Source organism: Xiphophorus maculatus, chromosome 8 (assembly GCF_002775205.1).
Source record: "Xiphophorus maculatus strain JP 163 A chromosome 8, X_maculatus-5.0-male, whole genome shotgun sequence".
NCBI classification, from domain to species: domain Eukaryota; kingdom Metazoa; phylum Chordata; class Actinopteri; order Cyprinodontiformes; family Poeciliidae; genus Xiphophorus; species Xiphophorus maculatus.
Window position 1 is genome coordinate 13,130,247 of NC_036450.1, and position 15,826 is coordinate 13,146,072.

At 39.2% G+C, this 15,826-nt stretch overlaps 1 protein-coding gene across 2 annotated transcripts; it reads right to left on the reverse strand.

Annotated features, from left to right (window-relative positions):
* Positions 1 to 169: 169 nt before the first annotated feature.
* Positions 170 to 15,201, reverse strand: LOC102227720 (oxysterol-binding protein 2-like). Of its 2 annotated transcripts, XM_014473676.2 has the most exons (14): positions 14,726 to 15,201; positions 13,434 to 13,639; positions 9,813 to 10,063; positions 9,502 to 9,670; positions 7,731 to 7,851; positions 6,868 to 6,934; positions 6,104 to 6,241; positions 5,747 to 5,992; positions 5,492 to 5,612; positions 5,088 to 5,191; positions 4,893 to 4,988; positions 4,013 to 4,197; positions 3,698 to 3,918; positions 170 to 1,955 (listed from the first exon to the last, which is right to left on the reverse strand). In XM_014473676.2, exons 1-14 carry the CDS (start codon positions 14,884 to 14,886, stop codon positions 1,813 to 1,815), a joined length of 2,229 nt encoding a protein of 742 aa, XP_014329162.1. In that variant the 5' UTR covers positions 14,887 to 15,201; the 3' UTR covers positions 170 to 1,812. The 2 variants fall into 2 exon arrangements, with proteins under 2 accessions (XP_014329162.1, XP_023193447.1); XM_023337679.1 differs by lacking the exon at positions 14,726 to 15,201 and having other exon boundaries at positions 9,813 to 10,031; positions 13,434 to 13,562.
* Between the last annotated feature and the right edge of the window lie 625 nt (positions 15,202 to 15,826).

Genomic DNA, 15,826 nt, shown 5'->3' on the forward strand with positions numbered 1-15,826 from the left:
AGAGCTCGCTGCTGCCTCACCGGCATCGCTTCCAAGCATTTGAATGGGAAAATAAGAAAATTCAGCGATTTTGAACAAATAAAAATCGAAATTGGTGAAGCTACATGAAAAATAAATATTTTTTAGTACAAACCACCGGATGAATATAACAATTTAAATTACTTTATGATTATATATTTTCTTTCTTTCCATGATGGCTGGTGAGGCACTGCCTCACCTGCCTCCCCTGACCGCACGTCACTGGTCTATGAATTATTGCTTTTGTTCCCATATAAAGATGTTGCAACCTTGACGGGATGGGATTCGTTAAAAGGTGCTCAATATCTGTCCTTCGGCGAACACACTGTTAGGAACAGTGGCTCTTCACATCCTGTCTAATCAGATCAGATCATTCCGCTCCTCTTCATCTGAGATTATGTGCTTTATTAGAAAACATTACAGCAGACTTTAATGTTTCTTCAAAAGTGCTTTCATTTTCAATTTGCCTATCAACTAAAACCCTTACAGAGTTCAGCATCAAAAGCAATCCATCTTGACAAAACAATTCATTTATATATCATATGGGCTCAAAAAGAATCATACTGATTATGAATTGAGCTGTTCTCCCTCATCATTAAGTTTAATAGGGTAGTTTCATCTAGAAAGTTAGAAGCCGTCTCTGTGCTTTTTAGGGCTTTAGACGCTTGTAACTTTTTGTCTGCTTGAGTTGTGTGACCTTATTAAGCTTAATAATCGTGATAGTGGTATGAATCACCTGAGCTCTCAGGAAATGGTTGGAATATTTTCATAAACTGTATTTTGTTTTGAAAATTAAAAAAAAAATTGTATTTGATTTCTACTTGTAGAGGATAATATGTAGACAGATGGCAAAAAATGCAAGCTTTTGCTGTGAAATTGTAGATTTGTACAGATTAGGGACATTTCTGAAGCACTATACAGTTTAGCCTTTTACTGGAATGAGTAATGCATTGGAAATTGCTCAAATTAGATTAGATGCCCAAATGGGTCAAAAATCAAAATCTTCTTCTCTTATAGTCTGTTAGATGTACAAAAATCTCCACTTTGCCATCTCTGACATGTAAGATTAGCACAAATTTACAACAATACTGCAACTTTCATTTCTTCATGGACTCAATAAAACTCCTTTAGTTCAGTCATACATGATCTCTGGGGTTTTGCATTGATCTGTGTTTGAAGCGAACTAGCTTAGAAGTGTTAAATGACACAGTTTCTGTCACTCATCTCTCAATGAAACGAGGTCTTTGTATTTAGAGGCCACTCTGGGTTCAGCTTGTGCTGCAGGATACTGTGGTGCAATTTTGAAAAAACACTCTAGCACAAAACAGCAAAGAATGTGAAGGATCTGTAAATCATGCTCTGCTGAGACAACTTCACAGCACAGAAGAAGGCTTTTGTCCCACTCTTTCAAAGACTGATATCCTCCATCTCTGATTGGAGCAGGACATTTGGTGCTTGTACACACAGGGAGCTCCACGCCCCCAGGATCGCCCATGCGCACTCAGTTAGGTGTGTTTTGTGCTGAAATTGGTTCTATGTAAACTAAAGTCCACCCACACTCACACACAGAACTTGAATTGCTCACATAAAAAGTTCTGCAGAGCATGGAAGCGTATGCCAACCAAAGCCATGCATCCTGGTAGAACAGCTGTAACAGGGAGGGAACACATATACACAGGAAGTAGAGGCTGAAGATTTTGTGCTTTAGAAGCTGAGAGGAGTTAGCTATCTCACCCACTGCCACCTGCTCATCTAAGCCCACCTAACCCCCCACCCAAAAAAACTACCAGATTCCTAGAAGATCTCAGGACAGTGACTCCAGTCTTGTCTCTCTTTAGCTTCCCAGTAGCCACCTCTGTACATGTAGGATGATTCTCCTGTGTTTTCGTCTGTTCTCTTCTCAAACCACACTGGCTGGTAACTTTCCACGTCTTGCCCTGAAAGCAAAGGTAAACAACCTTAGGAAAGCGAAACCCTTTTTTTTTCCAAAAAATCATATTGTTGTTTCTTCCAAAATATAAATATTAATATTGTGAACACAAAGTGAATGTGAAGTTTATGATTTTTAAAGCCCTTAGCCCTACTTTATCACTAGAAATCTGTAATAAAAATCCATAATTTGTAATAAGTAAGAAGCTTGATTCTCAATTTTATTTACGTCTGAACTTTGACTGGGCCATTCCAATGCACATATATACAGTACCTCAATCTAATCTTCTGCTGTATCTCTGACTGCATGTTTAAAGCTACGGTTCCTCCTGCAGTCCCAAATCTTTTGTTTTATTTATGTAACTAACTAACTTCTGTGGTCCCTACTCCAGAAAAGCATCCCCACAGCATAATGCTGCCACCACCATGATTCACTGTGGAGAAAAATGTAGAGTTTTTAAAAAAAAAAAATTATTAAAGGAGTGAACTGTGCTATGGGAGATGTTGAAAGATTGAAATATTATTTTATAACCTAACTGTGGTAATACTCTGATTTACTGAGGTAAATTACCAAAAGGTAGACTCTCTTTACTAATTAGGTGACTTCTGTAGTTGCACTGGACTTCATTTAGGGGTATCAGAGTAAAAGGAACCAAACACAAATGTTATGGTTTCTGGGGTCCAAGAAGGGCTGGGCGATATATCGAGTATACTCGATGTATCGTGATATTTTTATTTTACGATAGTTGCGATATAGCCATTTTAACTATCGAGTATAAATTGTCGTTCAAATAATAAACTTTCGCCGTCAAATTCACTGCGAATATGGTTTATCCGACACCCTATGAATGCATCACTAGTCTCTCTCACCTCTCAACCTGAAAATTTTCTACACTGCGCGGAGAAAACGAACAACATGGTGACAGCGAGAGTTTGAGGCGATCCGTGAATGAGAAGGTTGCTCAAGACGAATCAGATGAACTAGTGTAGTTCCAAAGAGAAACAGCGTTGGTCAATAATTTGGCAATGGTTTGGATTTTATATGGAGGATGTCGAACAAAATGAGGTAATTTGCGAAACATGTTATAAAACTACTGCCACAAAAGGTTGTACCACTAATCAGACTATTCTTCTACATGCCGTTCATAGCCGCGCTGCCGCGGTAGAACTAGTCTGTTAAAGTGAAACCTGGAGATGTAGGTATGATTCATTTAGTGCTATGCAATGAGAAAAATAACTAAAAACTACTCATTCTTTTTATTCTTGGTCTCTGTCGGCTTTACGCTACAGGTAGACTCTTTGCCATAGCAACTGACAACAACGCAACTTTATGTATCAGGATTCAGCACCAAAAACACTCAAACATTTCCGCCACATAGAACAGAACATTCAGTTCGTTACAGTTTTGGGTTTTTAGGCTTGATGCGTATTTTGCGATTATTAATAAGTGATCGCTGTGGTAGATTAGCCATTTTGTTTCTTAGTGAAAACTTATTTCTCATCTTGTTATCTAGTTATAGTGTAGACAGTTCATAGCAAAACACTGCATCCTTTTTTATATGAGCTTACATTTAAGTACAGCAGGGAAATGGGGGTGGGAACTTGGGTGGGTGCAAGGAGTCTAGTTTAAAATAACATTGGAGCTCATTTAAGAATATTGTGATATATATTGTGTATCGTGATACAGCAAAAAATATATCAGGATATTAGATTTTCCTCATATCTCCCAGCCCTAGGTCCAAATACTCGCCTTCTTCCAGGGCTTGGTTAGCTTGTGCCTCCCTTCTTTTCCTCTCCATCCTCTGGTGGTCCTCAAGCCGCTGCTTCTCGATGTTCGCCTCGTCCCACAAGCCCACCTCCATCAGCCGCTGGTCCGGTCGCAGACGGCTGTCGGTTGGGGCGATGCCCTCCTCCGGCTCGTTCAAGGTCAGTGCCAGGGCGGAGAAATAGTGCATGTTTTCTGCATTGTCTCTGAGAAGAGATGCAGAAAAGAAGAGTCTTCAAATGTGCGCTTAGACAGTCATGTAGATTCGGGAGCAAAAGTTTTTAGATTTCAGAAACCCACGGAAGAGGGTATTTTTTCCACAGGAGTTTGGGTTGAAGAGTCTGATAAACAGTTTTTTGTTTGCCTTCAGAGCCTCCACATCCCCGGCTGCTTTCCACTATTTTTGCACTTTCCATTTTGTCATCCCAGGTTCCTGACAGGATGTAATGGGCTGTTCCCTCTCCGTCCTCCACCACACCGGTCACCTAGAGAAAGAGAAGAAAGAAGCATGAAGAAGATCTGGCTACATGAGACTCCTTAAAAGTCTGGAAAAGTAAAGTTCTGTGTTTTTTTTCTGGGAAAAAAATAAATATGTATATTATTGTGAAAAATATCAAGTGTACCATCAATCAAATCTTGTTTTCTCTTCCTTCCTTCTTTGACTTTCCTTTTTTCTTTTCTTTATCCCTTGTCTTTCCTCTCTCTCTTTCTCTTCAACTAAATTCAGAAAAAAAATTGTAATCCCAAAGGAAAATTAAAAGTCGTAGTAAGTCCTATTATTCAAGATTCTTCAAATAGTTGTAGATGCTGATGGTTTTGGGCAGGATAGATCTTTTGTTAGCAGTATTTGCCTCAGCGGCTCTGAAAAAACCTCTGACAGTTTTATAAAGAGGACTCTCGTTAATATGGGGAACGTCTGTAACATTCCTCATTTTGTAAAAAACCCTTCTTTGCACAATTATCAATCCCAATAATCCTTTATTTGCTGTTCTTTCAATCTTTCCTGGTCCTTATTTCTTTCCTTACACCTGGAACTCAAGACCTGATGCAAAATGTAGAAACGTGTTTTATATTGACTTGGAAAATATGTAGGAATCATGTTTAGATGCATTTTCTGCTCTGCATCAACACTGCTGGCTACTGCATGTTTAGCAATTCCTTGTCTGTAGCTGAAACATACTTTTCGTGGAACTTCCCTGGAGAAGTAGCTGTACGGGGAGAATTTGAGACGGCAGGTGTCCTTCGTGGTGGTGTTCACAATGTCAATGTCTCCAGACTGATGTGGACAGGAAAAGGAAGAGATGCATCAGATATAATACGAAAGAGCTTCTGCTTCTTCAGTTGTGATTTCTGTCATTTATAAGCTGAAACCCACCTGATCGATCCAAAGTTTCCCTACAATGATGTTGTGCACCGTGGAAGTCACTTTGCTCCACACGTAATGGTTTCCACTTGCGTGGAACTGCAGGTGAATGTTACCTGTGGTGAAGACCAAAACACCCAAACACAATCAGTCTGGATTTTTTGTAGGATAAATGTGGCTAATGTTTGTTAACACAGCATCTTATTGGCACCTTTGGAAAACTTTATATGAAAACTTCTATTACATGAGCATTATCTTTAAACTAGATCAATGAAAAACAGTTTGTTAAAGAAATCTGTGACAGATTCCATTTATTAAGATTTTTGCCAAGACGAACACACTGCATTTTCTATAACATTTTACAAGATTGAGGCAAATAGAAGGTGCTGCTTTATTTGCTGCTAACTGTTTCTTACCTAACGGCATGACAGAAATATATTTCCCACGAAACTTGCTATCAATGGTTATGTGCTGCCACAGAGTCCATCCTCGCTCTGATGCCACATGGTGGGCCGCAGCTGGTGGATGATGGCTGACCTGAGATTGAACGGTATCATCAGTGAAAGTCATTAACTGTCAAGCTATTACATCATTTGAATGCTCAGATGGATAAACTACAGTAAATGTGCAGTGACAGAAAATCACGATGGATGGATGTGTTTATGTCTCGCCTGCTCAGAGATGGAGCGATAGCCGTACTCCTCCAGTCGGTCCAGCTCGTAAGTCTCCCCCAGCAGAGGGTTGAAGGGCTTGGCGGTACGATGGACTGTGGTTGAGTAGGACGAGACGGAAAAGGCAGCCACGAGGCACATCTGATCCAGGGACGAGTCGCAGCGAGCCGCCCGGTCCAGCAGCTCGCTGTACTCCAAATCCTCAGTCAGACGCTGCAGCATCGACAGCGGCTCATTAAAGTTTACCTGCAAGAAGGCATGTCATTTGTTTCTGAAGAGAAAAAATTCACCTCTAGAGTATCAAAAGAAGAGCCTGCTTCCTAATTCTTAAATGTGCAAAATAGTATTTTGATTTACAGGCATGGGAATCTTGGATAGGTCCTTTCCGATACAGTTTTTCATGATGCTCCACAAGTTGAGGGAGTAGTTTGGTTTGTCAGGGATACGACTGCGTCTTGTTCTTCGTAGCTGCATTTGGTTTGTGCCTGAGGTGTCCTTTAAATAACAAAAAATATATGTATATTTTACATAAGAGCTACCTCTTGAATTTTTTCACAACCTTGTCAACGTCAATATATTTATTTGGATTTTATGGGACAAACCAACATGAAGTAGTGAATAATTGTGAAGGGCCAGGCTAACTATCGCTAATAAAAATCAAAAAACTTTGGTTTAAATTTATATTCAGCCCCTTCTACTGTGAGACTCAAAAGTAAAATTAAGTAACAGAATGTATCAGAATCTGTTGAGAGGAAATTTATTAGTTGTACATTCTTGACCACTGTCAACAGAAAGCTATAAGAGCTCCTGTTTACAGATTACAATAAACCATGTAGTATACATATTAAACTTGCCTTAGAAGGTGCTCTTCAATATTTATCTTTTTTGGGCTGAATACAAAATGCTACGAGTAGTTGTGAAACATGGTGGTGGCAGTATCAAGCTGTGGAAACGGTTTTCTTCAGCAAAAACAAGAAAGCTAGTCAGAGATGATGGGAAGACGGATATTTGCATTCATAACATGATAAGATGTGATCTAGTTAAAAAGGTAAAAATACTTTTACACATTAAAATAAAGACAGACAAATTTGACATTCAGCCTTAAAATGGTTTGGACTTACACTCTCATTGTGAGTCCAGTCAGTGGGCACTCCTCCACTCATCATACTCTGGTTACTGCCTGAGCGCCTAAAATAAGGCAGTGGGACATAAAGGTAATACTAGTTGCCAGTGACATGCAGTGAGAACAAAACTCAAAATAGAATATTATATTTCATAATTGGAACATTTAATTATTTTAGCAGCTATTAAATATGCTCCAATAAACTGCATGCTGTTCAACAATATAGTGGCAAGAACAAACATAAAAAGATTTCTGTCAAAAAAAATTTTTTCTCTTGTTTTGGGCTGTTTTTATAGAATAAAATGTATGATTTTACTTATATTTGTATACAAAGTCCATGTGCCTTTCCTCCTTCACAGATACTGTATCTCAGTCACTCAGTCAAAAATCTTCTTTGTTTGCCTTCCTTTCTAAAAACATGGCTGCTTTAATGGAGATAATCATCAATGATTACAGTCATCCTGGATTGATTTAATTCTAAATGTATTTTTTATATTTTCCCTGATGATTTTCAGTATTTTTAGTGTAGAAGAAGAGCATCAGTTGCCCATTGTGCCTATGGGGCTCAGCACTGCCCTCTACCAGTGCAGCATGATACTTCCTGCCTCACCCTGCATATTTCAATGTGCATTTATAGTTTATCATAAAGACTAAATATGTCACAAACATTCATTAAATATATTAGACAGACATCAGCATGTGTAGCACATGTGTAATCAAACATGATTTTATTTCTTCATGACGACAGGTGAGGCACTGCTTCACCTATGTCACCTGACTGCATGTCAAGCTCTGTTACTGTAACTAAAGCACAGCTCCAGCGGACATCATTGCGCATCTACTGAGCGTGATGCTCCCTACTTGTGTCGGATATTTCCAGTGGTAGTCACAGTTATGAATGAAGGGGCGTCCTCCATGGCATCAAAGAACTCCGCTTCTTCATTTTCATCACTCGCATCCCCCTCTTGAGACCGTTCCACACCTGCAGGAACAAACGTGGGACAGGTTAGCATAAAAGGCTTCAATGTCCAAGTTTGGACACTGAAGAGCATGAGAACATGAGCTCTTATTTGTTTTGGTTTAATATTGCCATTAAAATGTTGAATCATGAGAAATGTCAGAAGATAATTACTGAGAGAAATCTTTTTAGTGTTTATTGTAAACAATTTGAAGCTAACAGGACTGTAGACATGCAACATTTAAAATAGTAAGTAATGATGGCTTTATTTAATCAAACAGCTGTGTGTAGCTTGGTAAGGGTCAGTGTCAGGGCACTGCAGAAAATCAAACAAAAAAATGAACTAGCTTGGTTTATCTGTAAGTTTAACTTGTCAGAATTATCTGTGCTTTATCATAATTAAATTGTATAGACAGGGAAGTCAGCCAAAAGTAAAACTGTTTTAAGTGCAGCTTTTTTGTAAAGTTTTAAACAAGTTTTTACAACTGATAAACTGACTTCCAGGTTTTACAACAACTCTTACCTGTTAGAGTTGAAATGCTTGACAAAATAATTTATGCAAATTGACAATCACTGGACCAAAACTCTGTGAGGGATCACAGATTTCAGTGTATTTAAATTAGGCCACAGTTAAAATCTCAACTTGCTGGAAATTATTGAAATATACTCGAAAGAAAGTTATGAAAACAACACTTTTTAACTATAATAACAAAGCATCCCTGTTTACATCCACATCATTCCATGTCATATTGTTGATGCAATAAGAAAATAATTCAATTTATGTAATAAACGTTAGTAGGACTCAGCATGTTTAGTTGGAACTTATAATTATTGTCAATATGCTGATTTTTTACTCAGAACATATAACGGCATTCACTTTGTTCTGATCTGAAACAGAACAAAAGTAATGATGAAATAATATAATCAAATGAGTGAGTTGTAATTTCTAGATTTTAACAAATGATAGAAGTCAAAGCTATATCAAACGTGTCTCATTCAATAACATAAAACCAAGTATTGCAGTCATGCTGCTAAGTTATACAAGATAGTTTTTACATTGATATAGTATCCCATCAACTTCAACATAAAGCGTGTTCAAATCTAAAAACTTTTCCTTACCTTAAACCACCAAGTAAAACAAAAATGTGATCAATGAAAGAGAAGGAAAACATTTAAACTTTGGTTTTGTTTTTGTTCCTGCAAATTAGTTGAAAGTAATTATGTAAATACATTTTTAACAAATTGATTGAATGAACACCTATAACACTCTAGAGATAATTGAATAAGGGAGATTAAACCCTCCACAGAGTAGATAATTCAGGTTTAAAATGATAAGGTTCAGCTGCAGCACCTCCCAACACGTTTTTTTTCAACCATGCTGTTGCTCTCTTTATTAAATCATTACTAAAGTGTCACTTTATTCTTGTTATTTAAGGGGTGGTAATATGTAAAATTGAGTTTTTTAAGTATGGAATAAAGATTATTCATGTTTGAGGCAGAGTTTTAAAGATTTATCAAAATTAGATGACTTCAACGTAGTTTAACTCTTCTAAAACAATGTGTTCGTTGTCAAACCAAACCAGCAGCTAAGTAGCAGTATTCTTACACACACATTGCTTTGCACATCGTAGGTACTAGATGTTCATCTATGTGGCAATGGCAGTGAGGTCTCACCTGTATATGAGGTGGGATTCTCCCTCCACGCTCTCTCCAGGCTGTTGTGCTGTTTGGCTAACTGTTCAATGGTCTCCTCCAGATGGTGGCGCTGTTCTCTCTCATAGTGCAGAGCCTTCTGCCACCGCCGGCTGTGAGATTCTGCCACATCCAAAAAGTCCCGACAAGCCTGAGGTGTGAGCACAACAAACATCAAAGCACATGGCGAACTCCGAGGCCTCGCTACAGTCCCTCACTAAGAGACATAGGCAGCTAATCCGTTTAGTCTTTAAGCCTTTACACCTGTAGAGGTATGAGCTGTGTGAACTCACATTGATCATAGCATTAGAGGTGATGCGGAAGAGGGTGGCTCGCTCATTAACGGCTTTCACTTTGTCCGTGCCTTCGGTGGACCCTCGCAGGTCTTCAAGTTCGCTGAGGGAGCGCTGGAGAGCGGCGCCGTGCTTTCCGATCAGCTCATTACAGGTGCTCAGATCCTCCAACTTGGTGGCCAGGGAATGCAGCGCTCCTTGGGTGAGGGCACGGTCCTCCTGAGGCACAGGGGTTTCATCTCCTGAGTCATCTTCACACAGAGACACCAGTGTAGCAGTTTAAAAACTGACAGATTCAAAATATGTCAGAACAATCTGTGTGTTAGTGATGATGAGATTCCAGATTGGAGTAGACAGCACAGTCTGTCACGAGACAGACTAACAAAAGATGTTTTAAATGCTCTAAACATAGAATGAGACGAGTTAATGGGAAACGGATGGGAAAGGATAATAGTACTTCACACCCTAATCTCTAAACAACCTATCTTCCAAAATATCGGAAAGCTGTGAATGAACACTGTTGCCTTGGAAACGTGGGCATATGCAATCAGGAGGCAAGGCTATTTTTAGATGAAGAGGGAGAAAAAAGGATGACGCATTACCCCTTTTCCTCCTCTCTCCTCTCTCTCTTCCTCTAGCTGGCATGAGCCGAACTGCGAGTCTTTAGTCCTTTCAGAGCATTTCAAGGAGACTTGATTGATTACTAAGCATTATAAGGCATATTTACAATATAGAGTGCTTCATTCTACTTGAACTTTTGAACATTTTGTCACGTTACAACCACAAACTTCAAAATGTTTTATCTGGATTTTTTCTGATAGATCCATACAAAGTGGCATATCATTTTCAAGTGGAAGGAAAATAGTGTTTTTTGGGATTATTTACTCAAAAAAATCATTACATTGTATTTAGTCTCTTGGATACCCCTAACTAGTAACCAGACTCCACTTTTGTGTAATTTAATCTCAGTTTAACTCCTTCATGAGAGCCAAAATTTTTTATAGACAAAAATTAGTGGACAAGCAGCATTGTGACCTCTATGTCTGGAGGAAAAGGAACACATCACACTGACAATCCTGGAAGAAAACCTGTTAGAGGCTGCAAAGGACAGGGGTGGAAGTTCGCCTTTCAACAGGATCAGACAAAAGCCAAACGAGAAATGATAACAAGACTGGGACATTGAGGTTTACGGAGCCTCTTGGTCTATTTTGCATTGCATATAAATGAACGCTTCAGTTTTAATCCACAAAAAAATTTAAAAACTTCTATCTTCAGCATCTATTCCACTGGCAAATTATAATAATTTGAGTTAGTTTGTCACATAAAATCTCACCAAAATACACTAGTTTATGGTAGTTATGTAACACAGTACAGAGAAGTGCAAGAGGGGCACATACTTCTGAACAAAAACAGCTTTTAATTTAGCTTAACATCTTAAAGATTTACATCTGCCATAATTTAATGTAGTGCTGCTTCTGTTCCTTAAAATATAGAAATTTTAGATTACCACTGATTAGGTTACTTTAAAAATATGTTGTTTTTTTGCCTTGGATTATTAAAAAATAACAAAATAAAAGAGAGCAAAAGTATGACAACTCTTGCCATTGAAATAATCCATCTTATGAATATACACAACGTAATAAAATGTTTCTAGGTCAAAACTTTCTCTGCTAAACAAAACAGTGCATGATAAATCCCAGGACACGTAAGTGCATGGTTTGAATCTAGGCCAGTATAGTTCGGTGTACGAGTTCAAAAGCATGGAGACAAACTACCAAACCCTATTAAAAGGGGAAGAAAATAAAAAACAACAATCAGGGCAAACTGGATTAGTGAAGTCCCTGGAGAAAAATGATTAAAAATAAGAGGGTGAAAAATACTTCAAGCTGCAATGGTTCCATGACCCACATCTAGCAGATTTCTGCTGCTCAAGGTGGTAAGAAATCGAGTTCTCTGAGGCCATCTGCCATCCAACATGTTCATATGGAGATGCAAAGCCATTAAGCTCAACCTAGAACTGTGATGGATGTGTAGGGGAATGACACACAGGGCTGATGAGTGCAGCAACGGGTTGTTTTTTCCACATGGGAGTCACAGGAGAGTCTGAGAGCAAATGGTGACTCATAGTTAAATCACAAGAAGACACCCACAGGTGATAAAGGGAGCGTCATAACGGACATGGAGTGGGAGGAGAATCAATCTGTGCGTTTGCAGAGCACAACACACCTATTTTTACAGATTCGCGAATGCAAAGCTCATGTGTGCTTACCATGTGGTGGATATCACACAATAGGTGCCTCACTTCTTCTGCGAGCTCCACTTAATTATTGCTGTTCTGATCCTTTCAGCCAATTAATCTGCTCTGGGACTGAGCCCTGCGGCTGCTTATGGAAGGGTAATCTATAATCACCTCACCAAAACGCACCAGGATTTGCACCCCTGCTTACTGTAGAGCCAGATAAAATGAGCAACCACTAAGCCTTTCAAAATTGAAAACAGAAAACAAAGCATATTGTGATTTCTGAACTGTCTATGACCTCAGATCGGATAAAAAACTAGGTTTACAAATGAGGCTCTAATGACTGACACAAAAACAAATTCTTCAAGTAAAACATTGATTTGCATCTTGCAGGTACAACCCTTTCCTACCGCACTGAAGAGTGCTAACAAGCACCTCTTGAGGCATTGATTTGTATAACTGCTGCATTTAACAGCCTACTTTTTAAACGGACTGTCATTATGACACCATTCAACCTGTCTCTACCCACACAATGGTGAAACTAAATTAACTCTACAATGAGACACTCGTGGGACAATAACAGAATCACAAATTAACCCCCCCCTCCAAAAAAAACATGAAGATCATAAAAGATCTACCTGGAATCCTATTCTGCTGAATATATTTTAAAAAAAATACATCTTACTTACAAGGCGACACTCATTGAAAATGATGCACTCCTGTCTCCTTATAGTCCATGAGTGGAAAATATGTCAATGAAAGCCTCTCACACATGCCTGCTATGCCTCTCCCTCTCGCTTTTTCCTTTTTTTTTCTTTTCCCCTCCTTCTACCGGAGGAGGAGGAGGAGTCAGGAGAGGAAGGTCATTTCATTCAGCACTCACTGCCAGACTGAAGGAGACAGGGTGGGAGATAGGCTGCAGAGTGGAGGGGGAGGCGTGGATGCACATCGATATGATTTTTTATTTTACTTGTATTCCAAAGGAAGAGTTGATAAATTCAGCATTTGCTCACTTGATTCATATCCCATTCATCCTAATATTATATGACATATAATCATGTTCGTAGCAAAAGAAAATTAAATTTTAAAGGAAATATCCTTTTGCCTTTAATTGGCCTTGTCACAGATAGTTTGGTAACACTGCCCTCTGATGTTCAGATGTTGAAATTACACTTCAAATGCTGAACTACAGTATAGGCTTCTGAGAAAGTCGGTTAGTTATCAGAACGGTATTGCTTCTTTAAAAAGACTCTTTTATAGGTCAGGCAGTCTGCGTTAACACAGAATAAAAAAATAACACAATGATATTTCCAAAATGATTAAATTTGATCACAATATATTGGGGAAGATGTATCAAATAGGGAAAAAAACATTAGTCTTACCCGAGTGATGCACCAGGAGCGTGGCATTAGCCTTTGCTTGTTGCAGAGCTGACACCCATCTCTGACACTCCCCCTCAGATGTGGCCTTCAGGTGGTAGGTTCGGCCTCCGCTGGTTAACACAAAGTGACAGGTGTCACCCACCTCGATGTGAGCTTTTGCCAGGGGAATAGTGCCTCTGCAAGTGTGCGCCATCTCTGCCTGAGTCCTGATGGAAAAACAACCCAGACCGATATGTTAAGAAAAGTTGTGTGAAAGAAGAACAAAAATTAAAGTTGTCTCTGCAAAACAGACATATTTCTAAAACCTTATCTGTTGTTTTGATAGTATTACTAGCTCGGCGCCTCCCTGATTACCCGTGTTACATTCCTCGAGCTATTGCTGCTGTTATCTCAGTGTACTTTTTTTGTTTCCAATGAAAGAACTCCAGATCTGTTTTCTTTTTAGTGTCCAAGTTCTGTCCTCACAACACCAACTTAGTCGCAGCAAATGTACACTGGTTCTGCTGGAGGTTTCTTCCTGTTAAAAGGTTTCTTCCTACAGTCACTACAGGCTTCCTTAGATGGATAACCTAACTTACAAGTAACTTATATTATTGAAAATATTATCAAATTGGGCTTTATTTATAACTGAATCTGAATATGTCAGTATGTTTGGATGACTTTAATTAGAGATTTACCATATAATGCATTGCCTACAACTTTGCAAAGTTTTCATTCAGTTGATTCTTTTAAGAAGAAGTGGAAGACTCATTTGTTAAATCTGGATTTCAACTAGTTTTATGTAGTAAGATTTTATATGCTTCTGTTTTTATGTTTTATATGCATCTTCTGTCTTTATGCTCATTATAAAGCACATGTGAAAGATGCAAAATAAATATATTTACTCACTTTTAATCTTAGGTGTCATGTTTCCATTGGCTGAAGATATAATTCTGTGCGTAAATAATCTATGAAATGTGTTTCACTTGGTGATTTGAGATATTGAAATAAATGAACATTTCAATAATATTCTGACTGTGCAGTCACGTAAAATAAAATAAAAACAGACGCATTGTTTGTGGGAAGGATGCCACCCCAGTTGTGGTAGTAGTTCCTCTTTTTGTTTTTTGGGACAATCAGAAAAGACTAAAAGTTTGATTTTACATCCCCCCCACCCCCACAAAAAAAAAAAAAAAAAATCACAAAAAAACTGCATGACATCATCTTTACAAATATGGTGTTAATAATTCCGTTTTCTAACTGAAGAAACGCTGTGTCTATTGGGTGGAGCCCTGACCGTTAGAAACCGTTACCTGTAGTAGGACAGCAGGCCGTTGCTGAGGACGAACCAGCGCCGCTGGTAGCCCTTCAGGTAGTTGGTCCATTTGAAGAGCCAGCCCTTGTGGGTGTCCAGACAAGGCAGGTGGAGCCCCGGGAGAGTCGGGGAGGGCAAGCTCTTCACCAGCTCGTTCATCTAGGCTGTCCGCGTCCCTCCAGCGGGATGGACGGAGAGACGGTGCAGCTGGTGTACAGTTGTAAACAGCTGTACCTTTAGCTAGCAGCAGCGCGCAGACTGTGCGTAGTGCGCTGTTAGCCTGCAGTTGTTTCTGTGCGTCCCTGTGAAAGTGAGGCGGACCTACTTTAAAAATGGTCACCCTGGTATTTTTAGATATGAAATACTGAACCACAAATACTGCACTGTAATGCACTCCCGAGAAAGCCCGTGAACGCTGGAGAAGAGAGAACAAGATGACGTCCTTATTACAGGACTGTAGCTTATGGATGCACATTTCCCCCCTGTGCCCCCCCCCCCCTCTCCCTCTCTGTACGTGTATGCGCACGTGCGTGCGAGTTTGTGTGTGTGCGCGCGAGCTTGACATATGGCACTTTCTGCGATTTCTGCTGTGATGTACAAAATAGATGCTCAAGGCAAGTTTATTTGTATAGCACAGCAAAAAAGACAAAGTGTTTTACATGGAAACACTGTGGTGACAGTTTCGGTACTTTTCTGGAAGCTTGTTCCAGATTAGTGTAACATAAAAACTGAACGCTGCTTCTCCATGTTTCTTTCTGGTGGTGGTGTTGACTTGAACAAGAGGACCTCTGTAGTTTGATGCGAAGCCATTTATTAATTTATAGACTAACATGTATTTCAAAGTCTTTTCTTTTGAGCAACAGGGAGCCAGTATAACGACTTTAGAAATGGGGTGATGTGCTTTATTTTCTAGTTTTAGTGAGGATGTGAGCAGCAGCGTTCTGGATCAGACGCAGCTGTCTGATTTACCTTTTAAGCAGAACTGTGAAAACAATGTGGTAAAGGCATGGATGAGTTTCTCAAGATCTTGCTGGGACATTAGTCCCTTAATTCTGGGAAAGTTCATCAGATAAAGGCAAAGGTTCAGGTCTGAATCCAT